The sequence below is a fragment of the Pseudorasbora parva genome, chromosome 8 (assembly GCF_024679245.1).
Source record: "Pseudorasbora parva isolate DD20220531a chromosome 8, ASM2467924v1, whole genome shotgun sequence".
NCBI lineage: Eukaryota > Metazoa > Chordata > Actinopteri > Cypriniformes > Gobionidae > Pseudorasbora > Pseudorasbora parva.
Genome location: NC_090179.1, coordinates 20,337,814 through 20,352,018, shown reverse-complemented (window position 1 = coordinate 20,352,018; position 14,205 = coordinate 20,337,814). Strand labels below are relative to the sequence as shown.

Genomic DNA, 14,205 nt, shown 5'->3' with positions numbered 1-14,205 from the left:
TTACACAAAAAGACACATGTACTAGACTTAACAGCTTTAGTGAGGTAAAGAACTACAATCCCATGAAGCATTGCAAACAGCATAATTGAATTAAAAATTATGAAGAAATATAAAACTATCCTTTTACAAATATTGATTATATATATATATATATATATATATATATATATATATATATACACACACACACACACACACACACACACAAACAATTACGTATTTTGAGACTGTAGGGAGATTGACCTCATGAAACTAAAGAGATATTTTGACATGCTGCTTTTTCAACTGTGTAATTTTCTGTACAGCATCATGGGTAATGTAGTTTTTCACCAGGAACTCTGTAAAACGTTATTATTTAACCCTCACCCTTCCCTCGCACTTTGTAACAAATCCTTCCCTCATGGGTCAAAATTATACTAAATGTTGTTGCTTTTTTGTCCACAAAGTTTATTTCATTACATTTGGATGATATTTTGATAAAATTATAATGCAACTTTTTGAGTTTTTTATTTTTTGTTTACCTTTTAAATTACAAGATTGTATCAATAAATAATACATAAATACTCAATTTAAGTGCATTCTTTCAACTTAAAAAATAACTATTTCATGCATTACCCTTTTAATCCAATTCAAAATATCTCACATTGTGTATCTTTGCAGACCTCTTGTGGGAAAATTTATTTCATGACTCTTGCCACTAGATGGCCTTTTTGCTCTATAGTATACTCTATATGGAGCAAATGAGCTGTTCTAATGGGTCCTAAAGTAAGTTATTTTCAATATGTATTCAGATACACGTCGACATTATAAAATACTTTTTTGTGGCAAAGTTTTGGCAATTCATAGTTTGTTTTGTCCTGTGTACTGAAGCATTCCTCATATTCCATTCATTCCTATGGGGGTCGAATTGACCAGCGAAGAAAAGATTTGTTACTTTTCAAAATTTGAATCACAAAACTTCTAAAACCAGTACATTTTTTGTGTGCATTTGTTGTTCAAGTGCGACAATAGTTCTGTGGTCTTGGACCACTTTTTTTTGAACTCTCTCAAAAAAAAAAAAAAAAAAAAATGTATGGGTCAAAATGACAAGGGAATAATGAGGATTAAAAAAAAGGTAAAATAATACAGGTTTATGGCTTCAGCAGAAGCAAACATCTTGGATTAAAATCCTCATAGCACACAGTAAGGTTTTCTTAAGATTTGCAAGTTATTCAAAACAAATGTCCCTATTGGGAAAGTGAAGGGAGTTTTTACTTCCGGAACCCAGCGGTTTTACTCCATAGGGGAAGCCACTCTGGCTTTTTTGCATAAATTACTTGCACCTCAGAGCCTGTCTTATTTAAGAATAAATATTTTTTTTATATGCCTCAATTGTGTGCATACGTTTTTATGTACCTTTTTAGAATTGATGTGCATCTTGGCGTTTGCATGGAAATTAAACAAAGCAGATAGTAACGCACACCTTGATTGTCGCTAGAGATGAAATTGTCTCCAAAAATGATATCTTCTTGAACATTCTACAAACCAACAGCTAAGAAATGTTGTCTTGATTTACTTTAGTTCCTTAATTTAGTTAAGAAAAAAATAAACAGTAAAGTTTCAGCACAATTTCAGCATAATTTGGCATGCAAAATTACTAAATTTAGCCTGCAGAAATTTGTGGGAAAACAGGACAATGTGACCACACGCTGCACAAATCGCTTGGTTTGAGTTTGAGAAAATTTGAAATTCAAGTCTAGAAAACCAATCAGATTATCATCCAGTCATTTGTTAAATTCTATACAGAGAAAACTTAACCGAAATGACAAAAGGTGCCTTCACACTGACCGCAATATCAATTTAGCTAGCAATGGCAATAGCTGCTAGTAGACGTTCCTATTTGATTTCACTGTATCACGTGAGTTTTATTGTCAAGGTTTTAGTATTCATGCTTTGCATGGGTTAAAAATGGCACCATAGACCTAAACCTGCATAACAATATTGTGCTGTTAATATTTGATAATGTGCACAGACATAATAGTGGCTGAAACAAGGAACCAGGGAGAACATGAATATTGGTGTATAGGATTTTGTGCAAATGGTGCTGGATTTTGCTAGCACCAAAATACGATAAAAACTAGAAGCAAAATGTGTACTGGGTGTAAAGCTGTAAAAGAAGACTAAGTGGGAACAAATCCAGTGAAGTAAAAAGTTCACAGCCTGTAGTTCAACAAAAAATGGTCACAAATGATGCCCATTTTATCCTCTCCAAAAAAAGTGACCAAAAGCATCTCAATCACCTCCAATCCAGTGACCTATTGATGTGCATTCTCAGTGCAGTTTTTTTTTAGAAAACATGCATGACTTCTATCAATTGTTAGGATCTTTCATCATGCAGACGTTGCATTTGCTGACGCTATCGCGCTGCTCCTTTTCGGTGTTGAGCACAGTACTTTGAGGTTTGGCGTTAAAGTGCTGCAGGTCCACTCTTGTCAGCCAGAAACTGTAGATAGTGGCGTAATACTGGCATGTGCCATGCGAACCTTGGCACTCCACGAACGGCTGACTGCGGAAGTCCTGCAAGCAGCTTCCTGTTGACGTCAGAGACTGTCCACCTCCCTCGTCCCCTGACCCTGTATGCTGGATAACACAGAAATAAAGTTGCATCATGTAATTGGTTTAAATTATAAAGAGATACAAACTAATATTTAAAAGTTTGGGTTGGTTCTCTTTTACTTGATAAAAAAAGTAATATTGTAACATATTATTAAAATGTAAAATATCTATTTCAAAATATTTGAAAATATAATTTATTCCAGTGATTTAGTTTTCAGCATCACTACTGCAGTCTTCAGTGTCACATGATCCTTCAGAAATCATTATAATATGAAGATTTTTCAACATTTCTTATTGTTATTGTTGAAAACCTGAAAAATTGTGCTGAATAAAATTTTTGTGGAAACTGGGATACATTTTTTTTCAGGACTCTCTAACAGATAGAGTAAAAAAATGTTATTTGAGAATTTATTATTTTTTTCGTATCATTATACATGTCTTTACTGTCACTTTTCAACATTTTGATATAAAGTGATGTTTTATTAACACATTATGGGAGGAGCACATTCAGATAATTAAACCTAATTGAACACGAGTGGAGCACATTAAGTTAATCGATTTAATCAACGATAAGAGGTGTATATACAGGTCCTTCTCAAAAAATGTGCATATTGTGAAAAAGTTCCTTATTTTCCATAATGTAATGATACAAATTAAACTTTCATATATTTTAGATTCACACCAACTGAAATATTTCAGGTCTTTTATTGTTTTAATACTGATGATTTTAGCATACAACTCATGAAAACCCAAAATTCCTAACACAAAAAATTAGCATATCATGAAAATGTTCTCTAAACGAGTTCATCTGAATCAACTAATTAACTCTAAACACCTGCAAATGATTCCTGAGGCTTTTAAAAACTCTCACGCCGCATTCACACGGGGCGTAGGCGTTAATGCTTGACGGAGGGCGTGGCTGAAGCTGGGTGCTGACGGGATCGTCATAGTGACAACAGCCAATCACATTAACTTGCCGCTTGCACCAACACACAACACAAAAAAGCGCCTTTTTATGACAGCTAGTCTGTGAGACGAAATGGATGCCGATTTGGTTGTATGTGTGAGTGCGATTGCCCGTGTAGTTGTTGTCAGTGCACTGCACAGGTGCACGAAGCTGTTAAGTACATTAAATCCTGAAAAAGCGCCGACAGCGGGAAGAATATCACGTAGTGGTCCGGGAGCTGCATCTGGATGGTTCACGGAGCAGTAATGAACGCAATTGGCTAGCGTCTGCTGTAGGATATTTGCACACGGCGATCTGATTGAATGAAGCCTGCGCTGGCACTTGAAAAGTTGAAAAATCTTCAACTTCTGCCGCTTGCAACGCGAGTGAAGCGCCGCGACAGAACCCACAATTCAGTTTGGCAACGGATGATGTCACCCATTCAAAGTAAATGGGACGCGTTAACGCCTACGCCCCGTGTGAATGCGGCGTCAGCCTGGTTCATTACTCAAAACCGAAATCATGGGTAAGACTGCCGACCTGACTGCTGTCCAGAAGGCCATCATTGACACCCTCAAGCGAGAGGGTAAGACACAGAAAGAAATTTCTGAACGAATAGGCTGTTCCCAGAGTGCTGTATCAAGGTACATCTGTGGGAAGTCTGTGGGAAGGAAAAGTGTGGCAAAAAACGCTGCACAACGAGAAGAGGTGACCGGACCCTGAGGAAGATTGTGGAGAAGGACCGATTCCAGACCTTGGGGGACCTGCGGAAGCAGTGGAGTCTGGAGTAGAAACATCCAGAGCCACCGTGCACAGGCGTGTGCAGGAAATGGGCTACAGGAGCCGCATTCCCCGGGTCAAGCCACTTTTGGGCTACAGAGAAGCAGCACTGGACTGTTGCTCAGTGGTCCAAAGTACTTTTTTCAGATGAAAGCAAATTTTCATTCGGAAATCAAAGTGCCAGAGTCTGGAGGAAGACTGGGGAGAAGGAAATGCCAAAATGCCTGAAGTCCAGTGTCAAGTACCCACACTCAGTGATGGTCTGGGGTGCCATGTCAGCTGCTGGTGTTGGTCCACTGTGTTTTATCAAGGGCAGGGTCAATGCAGCTAGCTATCAGGAGATTTTGGAGCACTTCATGCTTCCATCTGCTGAAAAGCTTTATGGAGATGAAGATTTGGTTTTTCAGCACGACCTGGCACCTGCTCACAGTGCCAAAACCACTGGTAAATGGTTTACTGACCATGGTATTACTGTGCTCAGTTGGCCTGCCAACTCTCCTGACCTGAACCCCATAGAGAATCTGTGGGATATTGTGAAGAGAAAGTTGAGAGACTCAAGACCCAACACTCTGGATGAGCTTAAGTCCGCTATCGAAGCATCCTGGGCCTCCATAACACCTCAGGAGTGCCACAGGCTGATCGCCTCCATGCCACGCCGCATTGAAGCAGTCATTTCTGCAAAAGGAGTCCCCACCAAGTATTGAGTGCATAACTGAACATAATTATTTGAAGGTTGACTTTTTTTGCATTAAAAACACTTTTCTTTTATTGGTCGGATGAAATATGCTAATTTTTTTAGATTTGAGGTTTTCATGAGCTGTATGCCAAAATCATCAGTATTACAACAATAAAAGACCTGAAATATTTCAGTTGGTGTGCAATGAATCTAAAATATATGAAAGTTTAATTTTTATCATTACATTATGGAAAATAATGAACTTTATCACAATATGCTAATTTTTTGAGAAGGACCTGTATACTGCAGTTTACCTTCTTTTCCTTGACAGTTTTTTAGCATCCCTCCACCACCCAATCTCTTCACTTTGAATTAATAAACTCTTATTAGACGTCAACACAATTCATAATACAATACAGTCTAGTTCTAGACTATCTATCTATCATGGTACAAAATGTTTTTATTTTTATTATCTATATTTTTAAATATTTTTTAGTACTGAATAAAATATGCATTTTTCCTCATGTATGTATCTTTTAGGTTTTTCCATTTACCTTCAAAGGGATAGTTCACACAAAAATGAAAATTAGCCCATGATTTACACACTCTTAGGTCATCCTCAGTGTATATGACATTCTTCTTTCAGACAAATACAATCAGAGTTATAAGAAGGGGTGGGGGGGAAATAACACGTCCTTATGGTACACGTTGCCAGTTACACTTTTTTCGTAAGTTGAATACAGAAGGCGGTCCACCGGAGGATAGATATTTTACTTTATAACATGTTAAATTATTAAGTAAAATATTATTCCCAATGATGCTTATGATTTAGTGCTACAAATAGCATCAAATCACACATCAATAAACACAAAACCCATCATCCGATTACTATAAGTGGATTTTGATTATATAATGGGAATACACGCATTGTTTTGTAATGGACTGAACGCTACACCTTCTTAGCATTTCTCATGTAAACATCCTTTACTGTTATAAAAATACCCCAAGCCGCATGAGATGTCAGACAACAATGATAGGAAGAATTTAACATCCATTCTCTTCTCTTTTCTGGAATACTTTTCCTCTGTGTTTATACTGACTTTCAAAACAGCAAAACCAATCTCGAAACAGCACCACAGCAGCGGCTCCGGGAACGTGATCTAAAGCTCAACCCCCCCCCAAAGCTTACTAGGGGTGGAACAGAGCTGTACTTCTCTTTCCTTACCATAATGAATGAAAATCCGGACCAGAGGATGTCCCATTTTGGTGGACACTTTGGTTCAAGACTGTCTTGACTGTGTACTGCAATAGCTGGCGATGAAGCCTCACACACCACACACCTGCTGATGTGTGGCTGAATTTCCATTCCTTTCATGGGATTCATTGGAATTGAGGCGGTTGTAGACAGCCAATAGGATTTGTCGTTGCGGCTGGCATAATTACAGGAGTGCATATTACAGCAGGAGAACGGCATGGTGCTGAACATCGGTACACATGAACCTGCCTGGCCTGGTGAAAACACACACACACACACAAATACGTTTGAATATGTTATAAAAAATGAAAAAAATAAATAAATATATTTATAAAAAACGAAAATTTTTATTTCAGCTAGTTGCCAAAAGCAATACACTAAATTGCCAAAAGTTTTGTGACACCTGCCTTTACATGAACATGAACATTAATAACATCCCATTCTTAAACCATAGGATTTAATATGGAGTTGGCCCACACTTTGCAGCTATAACAGCTTCAGCTCTTCTGGGAAGGCTGTCCACAAGGTTTAGGAGTGTGTTTATGGGAATTTTTGACCATTCTTCTAGAAGTGCATTTGTGAGGTCAGACACTGATGTTGGACGAGAAGGCCTGGCTCAAGCCGTTCGACCATGTGACGTCACACAGTCGGACGCCCCTCCCATGACTGTTGATAAGCAGCGTTTCAACTCAGACCCGCCCTGAGTGAGCTCAAGCTGTCGTCCGCCATTGTTGATACGCTGGAGCAGAATGGTGTTTAAGTGATTGTGGTGTTCTGTTCTTGGGTGTAATAATAAATACAGCAGTCATTTTGATGTTCCTAAAGCCGAACCACTGAAGATGCAGTGGCTAAGTTTTGTTTTCGATGGTAATATTCCCCACAATCAACGTTAATGCTTTCACGTTTGCGCGAATCATTTCTCATCAGACTGCTTTATAAACGAGGGTCAGTATCATGCAGGTTTTGCTAAGAAGCTGTTCCTGAAAAAATGATCTGTACCATCTGTTCGTGTTCCTGTTGCAGAAGAAGTTTATAATGAACAATGCGTTATGGTTATTGTGTTGTTACAAACTGTGTACGCTGGTGATAAAGATAACATGGTAACACTACACCATGCTTACTTTTGTAGACGGTCTCTGTTACTGATAAAAAAAAGAAGCAATTTAAAAAATTGTGTTGTAACAGTTATTACTGCATGAAGACGAATGGTAACACAATACCTGAAAAATACTCTTACATCCTGCAAATGAGTATGATTCAATACTATAAATACTCAAAATTATTTTTTTCAGTATTACTCCAGAATACGTTATGTTATCTGATCACTTATTTGCATTTGTATAGGCAAGCACATCTGAAGATTTGGCCATGGTGCAACATGTGGCCAGCCAAAAGAAACTGCAATGTTGGCACCAGCTCTCAATGAAAACTTTACAGCGGCACAGGTTTGCTGATCCAAATTCGAATTGATACGGTTGAACTTGCACAGATGTGTCCTGAGAGACTGGCGTTGCCATACTTTCTCTTGTTGTCAAAGCAATGCTTCACGTGCGTTGTGTCAAAGCCCCCACAGAACAGAGGGGCGGGGTGAGCAAAGCTAATCAGCATTAAGGGCACATGCACTGAAACGGCTTGCTGAAAACAGAGCTGTTTTTCACCAGGTTAAATGACTGATTTCTTAGAGGCTTGGAAGCAGCTGCTCGGCCATGGAAACCCATTCCAAGAAACTCTCTACTCACTGTTCTTGACCTAATTTGAAGGCCACACAAAATTTGGAAGTCTGTAGCTATTGACTCTGCAGAAAATTGGCCTACTATTTTACGTGGCTTACCACTTCGTGGCTGAGTTGCTGTTGTTCCCAATTGCTCCCACTTTATTATAATACCACTAACAGTTGACCGTGGAATATTTAGTATTTCACAAATGGACTTGCACAGTTGGCAACTTATCATGGTACCACCCTTTAATTCACTGAGCTCCTGAAAGCGACCCATTCTTTCACAAATGTTTTTAGAAGCTTCTGCATGCCTAGGTGCGTGATTTTATACACCTGTGGCCATGAAAGTGATTGAAACACCTGAATTCAATGATTTGGAGGAGTGTCCCAATACTTTTGGCAATATAGTGTATTTTTTGATGTACTGTACTCAAATAACAGTATATAGACATTTAAAACAAAAATAAATAAAAATGGCAAAAAACACAACAAACTTACTAAAACAGACAAAAACACACAAATGAAAACAGAAAAAAACACTAGTATCTGAATGATACTAAAATAAGACAGCCTGTTACGCCATGACTAGCTTGTTCCGCTAGTCAGCTGTCTACCTAGTCACAGCATTTTATGGAATCACAGGCACGTTTTTGAGTGTGAACGTGTATTATCCACACACCCAGGTCTTGTGTGTGTGCTCTCTCCTGACCCTCCAGATATAACAGGCTGTAACCGGTCCATAACTTGGTTAGGCCCAGGGGACAAGTTGGCACAATCTCAGACTGGCTGTGCTTCACCAAAAGGAAGCCCGAGGTAAAAGTCTCATCGATTCCAGGTGGACCTCGTTCCCCAACTGGTCCTGGGGGTCCTGAGATAAATAATAAAAGTGAAAGGATGGATAAAGGGTTGGGTTGATGATTGGGTTGCACATCCGCTAAATGAATGTATATGCAGTGGATGAATGATTGGATAGAAGAAGGATAGAAGATACAACAGTGTCAGGCGTAGTTGAGTCTGTAAACACTGCAAGTTGTTAGCGATACACACTAACATACCCTCAATGCCTTGGGGCCCTTCCATGCCTCTCTCTCCAGGGCTTCCGGAAGGTCCATCTGGTCCTACTGGCCCGGGAGGTCCAGATAACCCATCATCTCCCTTTGATCCATTCACACCTGAACAGAAATAACAGAAATACACTGTAAACTCTACTAGGGTGACCTGGTTATTGCTCTGTTGCAGGACATAGATGGGATTTCGTGGGACAATGTGTGTGAGAGATTCATTTACTAATATTATACTATGCAAATATTGATTTACATTAGTTGGAAATCCCATGTGCCATTAAATGAAATGATTAACAACATCTTTTAAATCACCAATAAGCTTTCTTAATTGTGACTGGCTTTGTGACTGTCCCCTTAATTTGTCCAGATTTATGTGATACAAATGTGATTTACTCTATGGGACTAAATATAATGAAGTGAATAACAGGCTAGTAGGTAAAAAGGACATTTTATACTAAAATACATTTCCTTAAGTAGTGAGCTCTGCAAACAATAGATTCTGGATTCAGTACATTTTGAACTTGAATTTTTTGATGGATCTGGCAGTTTTAATCAGGATGATGTGTCTAGATGAAGTCATGGCTGGTGTAGCTGCATTTAAATCAGAATTGTTTGTGTTTTGAACTCTTTATGTACATTTTTGCCTGCCTCGTTTTGATCTCCATCACATTAAATTAAATTCTCTAGGACAGAACTAGAGGACATTGAGCCCCAACATGTCGGCCAGTAGATCATTACTGTTTACGGTAACAGTCAAAGGAACCAGTGTGGACCTCATCAAAAGTCATTAACTTTTGCATGTTAAAACCTGAAGATGCGTCAGTTTTGATGTTAATGGCTTTAAAAATCATTGGTTCTCAGTCATCTGATCTTAATGTGACACTTTTGATTGATTTAAAAGCAAGAAAAATTGTTTTATGGACTACTTTAATAAATAGTCTATGGTGCTTTTTTTGCAAATATAAAGTTTGATTTTTCAGTCTTGGCATCCAAAAATGTGTGCAGTGATAGTATTATTTATACACAAATATAGTATTTATTACTATTTTGAAATCACTTTAATTTTTATATTTTCAGTATTTTTATATATTTTTTATTTTTTATTTATTTAAATTTTAGTAATTTTCTTTTAAGTTTTTTAATGTAGCTTTAGACTTTAAAGGTGCACTATGCAACTTTCCGTCCACTGGAGGGTGCCTATTCTAAACAAAGGTGTATTTTGATGACGCCAAGTGTGAGCGCAGCATCTTGGGACATGTGGTCTTCACCTCACAGCCGGTGGAAAATAGGACTCGGTCAGAAATCATGTTAATGGATGCGGTTATTAACGTTACTGTAGTGTAAAGCAGAGCAGGACCGAGTGTTGTGGAGCTGAGCACGGCCGCTGGAGTGATTGTTACACAAACACACAGCTCGCGAGCACCGGGGCTTTTATTATGGCGGGTCGGGACACAGTTGCCGGGAGCCCGCACTTCCACCTTTTCCGGTCATGATTGTAAGGTAAAGCAGCTCTGTTTATCATATTAGATACATTTAAGTGTGTTTAAAATGATGTTATGACGTTACTCTGTTTGTTCGCTCGGCGCTGCTGTGACATGTTCACACTGCTAAGAGAAAAGCGCTTCTGCAGAATAAAAAAGAAGGGTAACGCAGATATGACGCGATTGACAGGCGACTCGCTCAAACGCTACGCTGAAACATCCCGGTCCTTAGTTAAAATAGCAATTTTCTCACAATTTACAAATAGTTGGAAACATTTGGGATATTGTAAGTAGAGCCCTGCATTTATGCCTGAGCCCGACGGGCCCCGACTTTTTTACGCCCCTCGGGCCGGGCTTCGGGCCAATTTTCACGTCATACCTAAAACGCGGGCCGGGCTTCGGGCCTTTTTTAGGCTTCTCCTTCTTTTTATATTTATTTTATTAATTAAAAGGAACAATGAGATGTTCTGCGCTGGTGAACACGAGACCATAATAGCTAACGCGACTGTCAAGATGGCTCGCACAGTGTTCAGAGCATGTTCAGAGTCTGCGCCAGCAGCAGCAGCCCGCGTTTCTTCAGCGCAGCTGCTAGAGTTAAGGCCGGAGACACACTGCAAGCGTGGTGTTGAGCGTGGCGTTTCTGTTGCGTGTCATCCGCGGGGCGTCTACTGCTATTAATGAACAGGGCTATCAATGTAGTCCGATCACTAAACAAACCAATTCAGAAGGATGAAAGCATTTCAGACGAAACTGGACAAATGTAAATGTAGCCTATCTGGTTGTTTAAACCCCATGTATACATTTTACTCCTGGCAAACGGTTAAAAAATAAAGGTGTGAGAGCGTGTTATGGGCTATATGTTGTAGTCAGATAGATATGAGGGCGCTGCACGCATCGCCGCAAATGACTAATGCAAGCCAACGCAAATGGCCGTAAATGAAACTTAAAATAAGTCTTAGATGCTCAAAAACACAATCATCTTCAATAAAAATGAATGAGACTTATGATCTTACCAGTGCGCGCTTTCTTATGTGGTCTTTGAATTTGAAATAAGCTGCTGAATAAAATGCATCTTGAATCTTTTGCTTCCGTTGCTGTAAACTCCGTTAAATGAGCATATACCACGGGAATTGAAGATCGGATTTATATTCATTTTGCGTAGGTGTAAGGTAGGCTATAAGACAACCTGCATGTTATTTTTATTATTATTTGTTTTTAGATTGTTTAGCTCCATTTGCGAGAGCCGCGAGCAGAATCAGCCTGCCTCAGCTCGTCAAAAATACCTTTTAGGCTACTGGTGGTAATAGTAGGCGAAATTAACTAACATTGTGATGCTTTAAGTGTTTTATATTTATGGATTTTATTATAGGCAAGACAAGTCAAGAGTTGATTTGAGAGACTAAATAGATTTAATATGCGGTTAACTCACTGTCGGCCGCTGGTCGCTTGGTCGTCACTTAAAAAAAATTAAAACTATAATTTAACAAACAAAAAAATGCTCTAAACATTTTTCTAAATTAACTCAATAAAGAAACGAAACGAAATATAACTACTTTGACATTAAAAACAAAACAGAACTATTTTAATGGCTGAAGAAAAAAAAAAAAAAAAAAAAAAAAAACGGGCTCCAGTCGGACTCGGGCCGAGAATTTTGATAAGCTGTCGGACACGGGCCGGGCTAGGGCCTCAGCGTCTCGGGCCAGGGCCGGGCTAGGGCCTAGATTTGAGGCCCGTGCAGGGCTCTAATTGTAAGTACGCAACTGAACAAAATATATAACACTGGCCTAGTGGTTTTTGGATATTTTACTGCAAAAATACTACATAGTGCACCTTTAACTTAAGCTTATTTATTTCAGTCAGTTGCCAAGGAAACATTTTAATTTAAGTTCAGGTTTTTAATGTTATTTTAACTTTTTTTATTGAAATAAATAATAATAACAAATAAATGCCTTGCTGCTAAATTGAGTTTTACCTTTTAGTCCCGGAAAGCCATTAGGTCCGTTTTCTCCACTTTCACCTACTGGACCTTGTGGACCAGGAGCACCAGGAAGGCCTGGAGGAGGATGGGGACAAGGATCAACAGGATACCTGACATCCCCAGGATCTCCTTTTAGACCTATAAATACGGAGAGAGAGAGAGAGAGAGAGAGAGAGAGAGAGAGAGAGAGAGAGAGAGAGAGAGAGAGAGAGAGAGAGAGAGAGAGAGAGAGAGAGAGAGAGAGAGAGAGAGAGAGAGATTGAAAGGGGTATAAATTATAACTTTATTGATTTTTAAGATGGCCAACTTGAAGGCTCTACTGACCTGTGCACCCTTTCTCTCCTTTTACACCACAGAGTCCTGGGGGTCCATAATCACCTGTAGGGCCACAGGGTCCCGGAAGGCCCATAAGCCCACATTGTCCTCTATCACCTGTGCAATAATAATGATGATGATAATAATAATAATAATAATAATAATAATAATAATAATAATAATAATAATAATAATAATAATAATAATAATAATAATAATAATAAAATCACAAAACTCTTGGTAAGCATATAGTTTCACAAAAAGTGCATGAATAGTGCAACATTTTAGACACTTAAGACACTTTTTAATGAAAGCCGTTTCTTTTACCTTTTGGACCTTCTTGGCCTTGACACCCTGGCAGGCCTTTGGGCCCACTGCATCCTTTTTCTCCTTTATATCCTGGTGATCCAGGACAACCTGGGTCACCAAAATCACCACACACTCTGAAGACATTGCCTGGTTCTCCAATCTCTCCCATGGGCCCTAGAACAGCAAAACACAGATCATAATACATAATCTTATACATAAACACAGTCTCTACATATGAACAATACCGCCTGATTTGTGGTACTGCCATCCACCTTAGCTCTCAGATCTTATTTGTATGCATCAATTGTGCTACACCAGGATTGGCATGAAAAAGAAGAAGGAGAATGAAAGCTCATCTCCAAATGACCACACACACCTGGAGGTCCATCTGGCCCACAGTAACCCCTTTCTCCACAAGATCCAGGTTTAAGAATCTTACATTCTTCACCAGGAGGTCCTCGAGGACCCGTTGGACCTGGGTCTCCTATTCAAAAAAAGAGGAAGATAACAGTGAGAAAACACTGAGATAACAGTGGAGATTACAGTACACCATGAACAGTGTGAGTGAGAAGCAAATATTATACTGTGCTAAAGTTTGAGGTTTGGTAATAGTTTTAATGTTTTTGAAAGAATGCCTAAACTAACAATGAGTAATACATGTTACAGTATTTGTTAACTATTCATTTTAGTTTATGCTATCTACGGTCTATTCAAATTTAACAGAAACAACTGTTGATTTGAATTATGAATTAGTAAAGGTTGAAATGAACATTCACTAAGATTAATAAATGCTATGGATCATAGGCGCCAATTTATGTTTTCCTCCGTGGGTGCTCATGGGCGCATGAGCCCTTTAAAAAAAGATGTAAAAAAAGGAGTCAAAAATGTTTTGCATTTCAGAACCTTAGGAAATGGACAGCGGCCGACACGAACACACACACCTATTTAATTGATAATAAAGCCGTAAAGTAGCAAATTTTTCAAATCAGGACAGTGCCACTTCTCACAAATACAGACAGGTTTGGAGATGAAAAGTTTAACTGAGACGTAACCGGAATCAGCTTTGTGGGAAATTAAAAATCAATGTCA

The 14,205-nt window shown here is 38.8% G+C and overlaps 1 protein-coding gene across 1 annotated transcript in view; it reads right to left on the bottom strand.

Moving 5' to 3' along the window:
- Positions 1 to 203: 203 nt before the first annotated feature.
- Positions 204 to 14,205, bottom strand: part of col4a4 (collagen, type IV, alpha 4) — a 76,952-nt gene continuing 62,950 nt past the window's right edge. Inside the window, exons 42-49 of the mRNA XM_067450301.1 lie at positions 13,493 to 13,600; positions 13,135 to 13,290; positions 12,817 to 12,924; positions 12,487 to 12,630; positions 9,025 to 9,141; positions 8,649 to 8,837; positions 6,223 to 6,506; positions 204 to 2,619 (exon numbers count right to left, since the gene is read on the bottom strand). Of these exons, the coding sequence (XP_067306402.1) occupies positions 2,350 to 2,619; positions 6,223 to 6,506; positions 8,649 to 8,837; positions 9,025 to 9,141; positions 12,487 to 12,630; positions 12,817 to 12,924; positions 13,135 to 13,290; positions 13,493 to 13,600 (1,376 nt within the window). The 3' untranslated portion in view covers positions 204 to 2,349. The remainder of the gene's footprint in view (positions 2,620 to 6,222; positions 6,507 to 8,648; positions 8,838 to 9,024; positions 9,142 to 12,486; positions 12,631 to 12,816; positions 12,925 to 13,134; positions 13,291 to 13,492; positions 13,601 to 14,205) is intronic.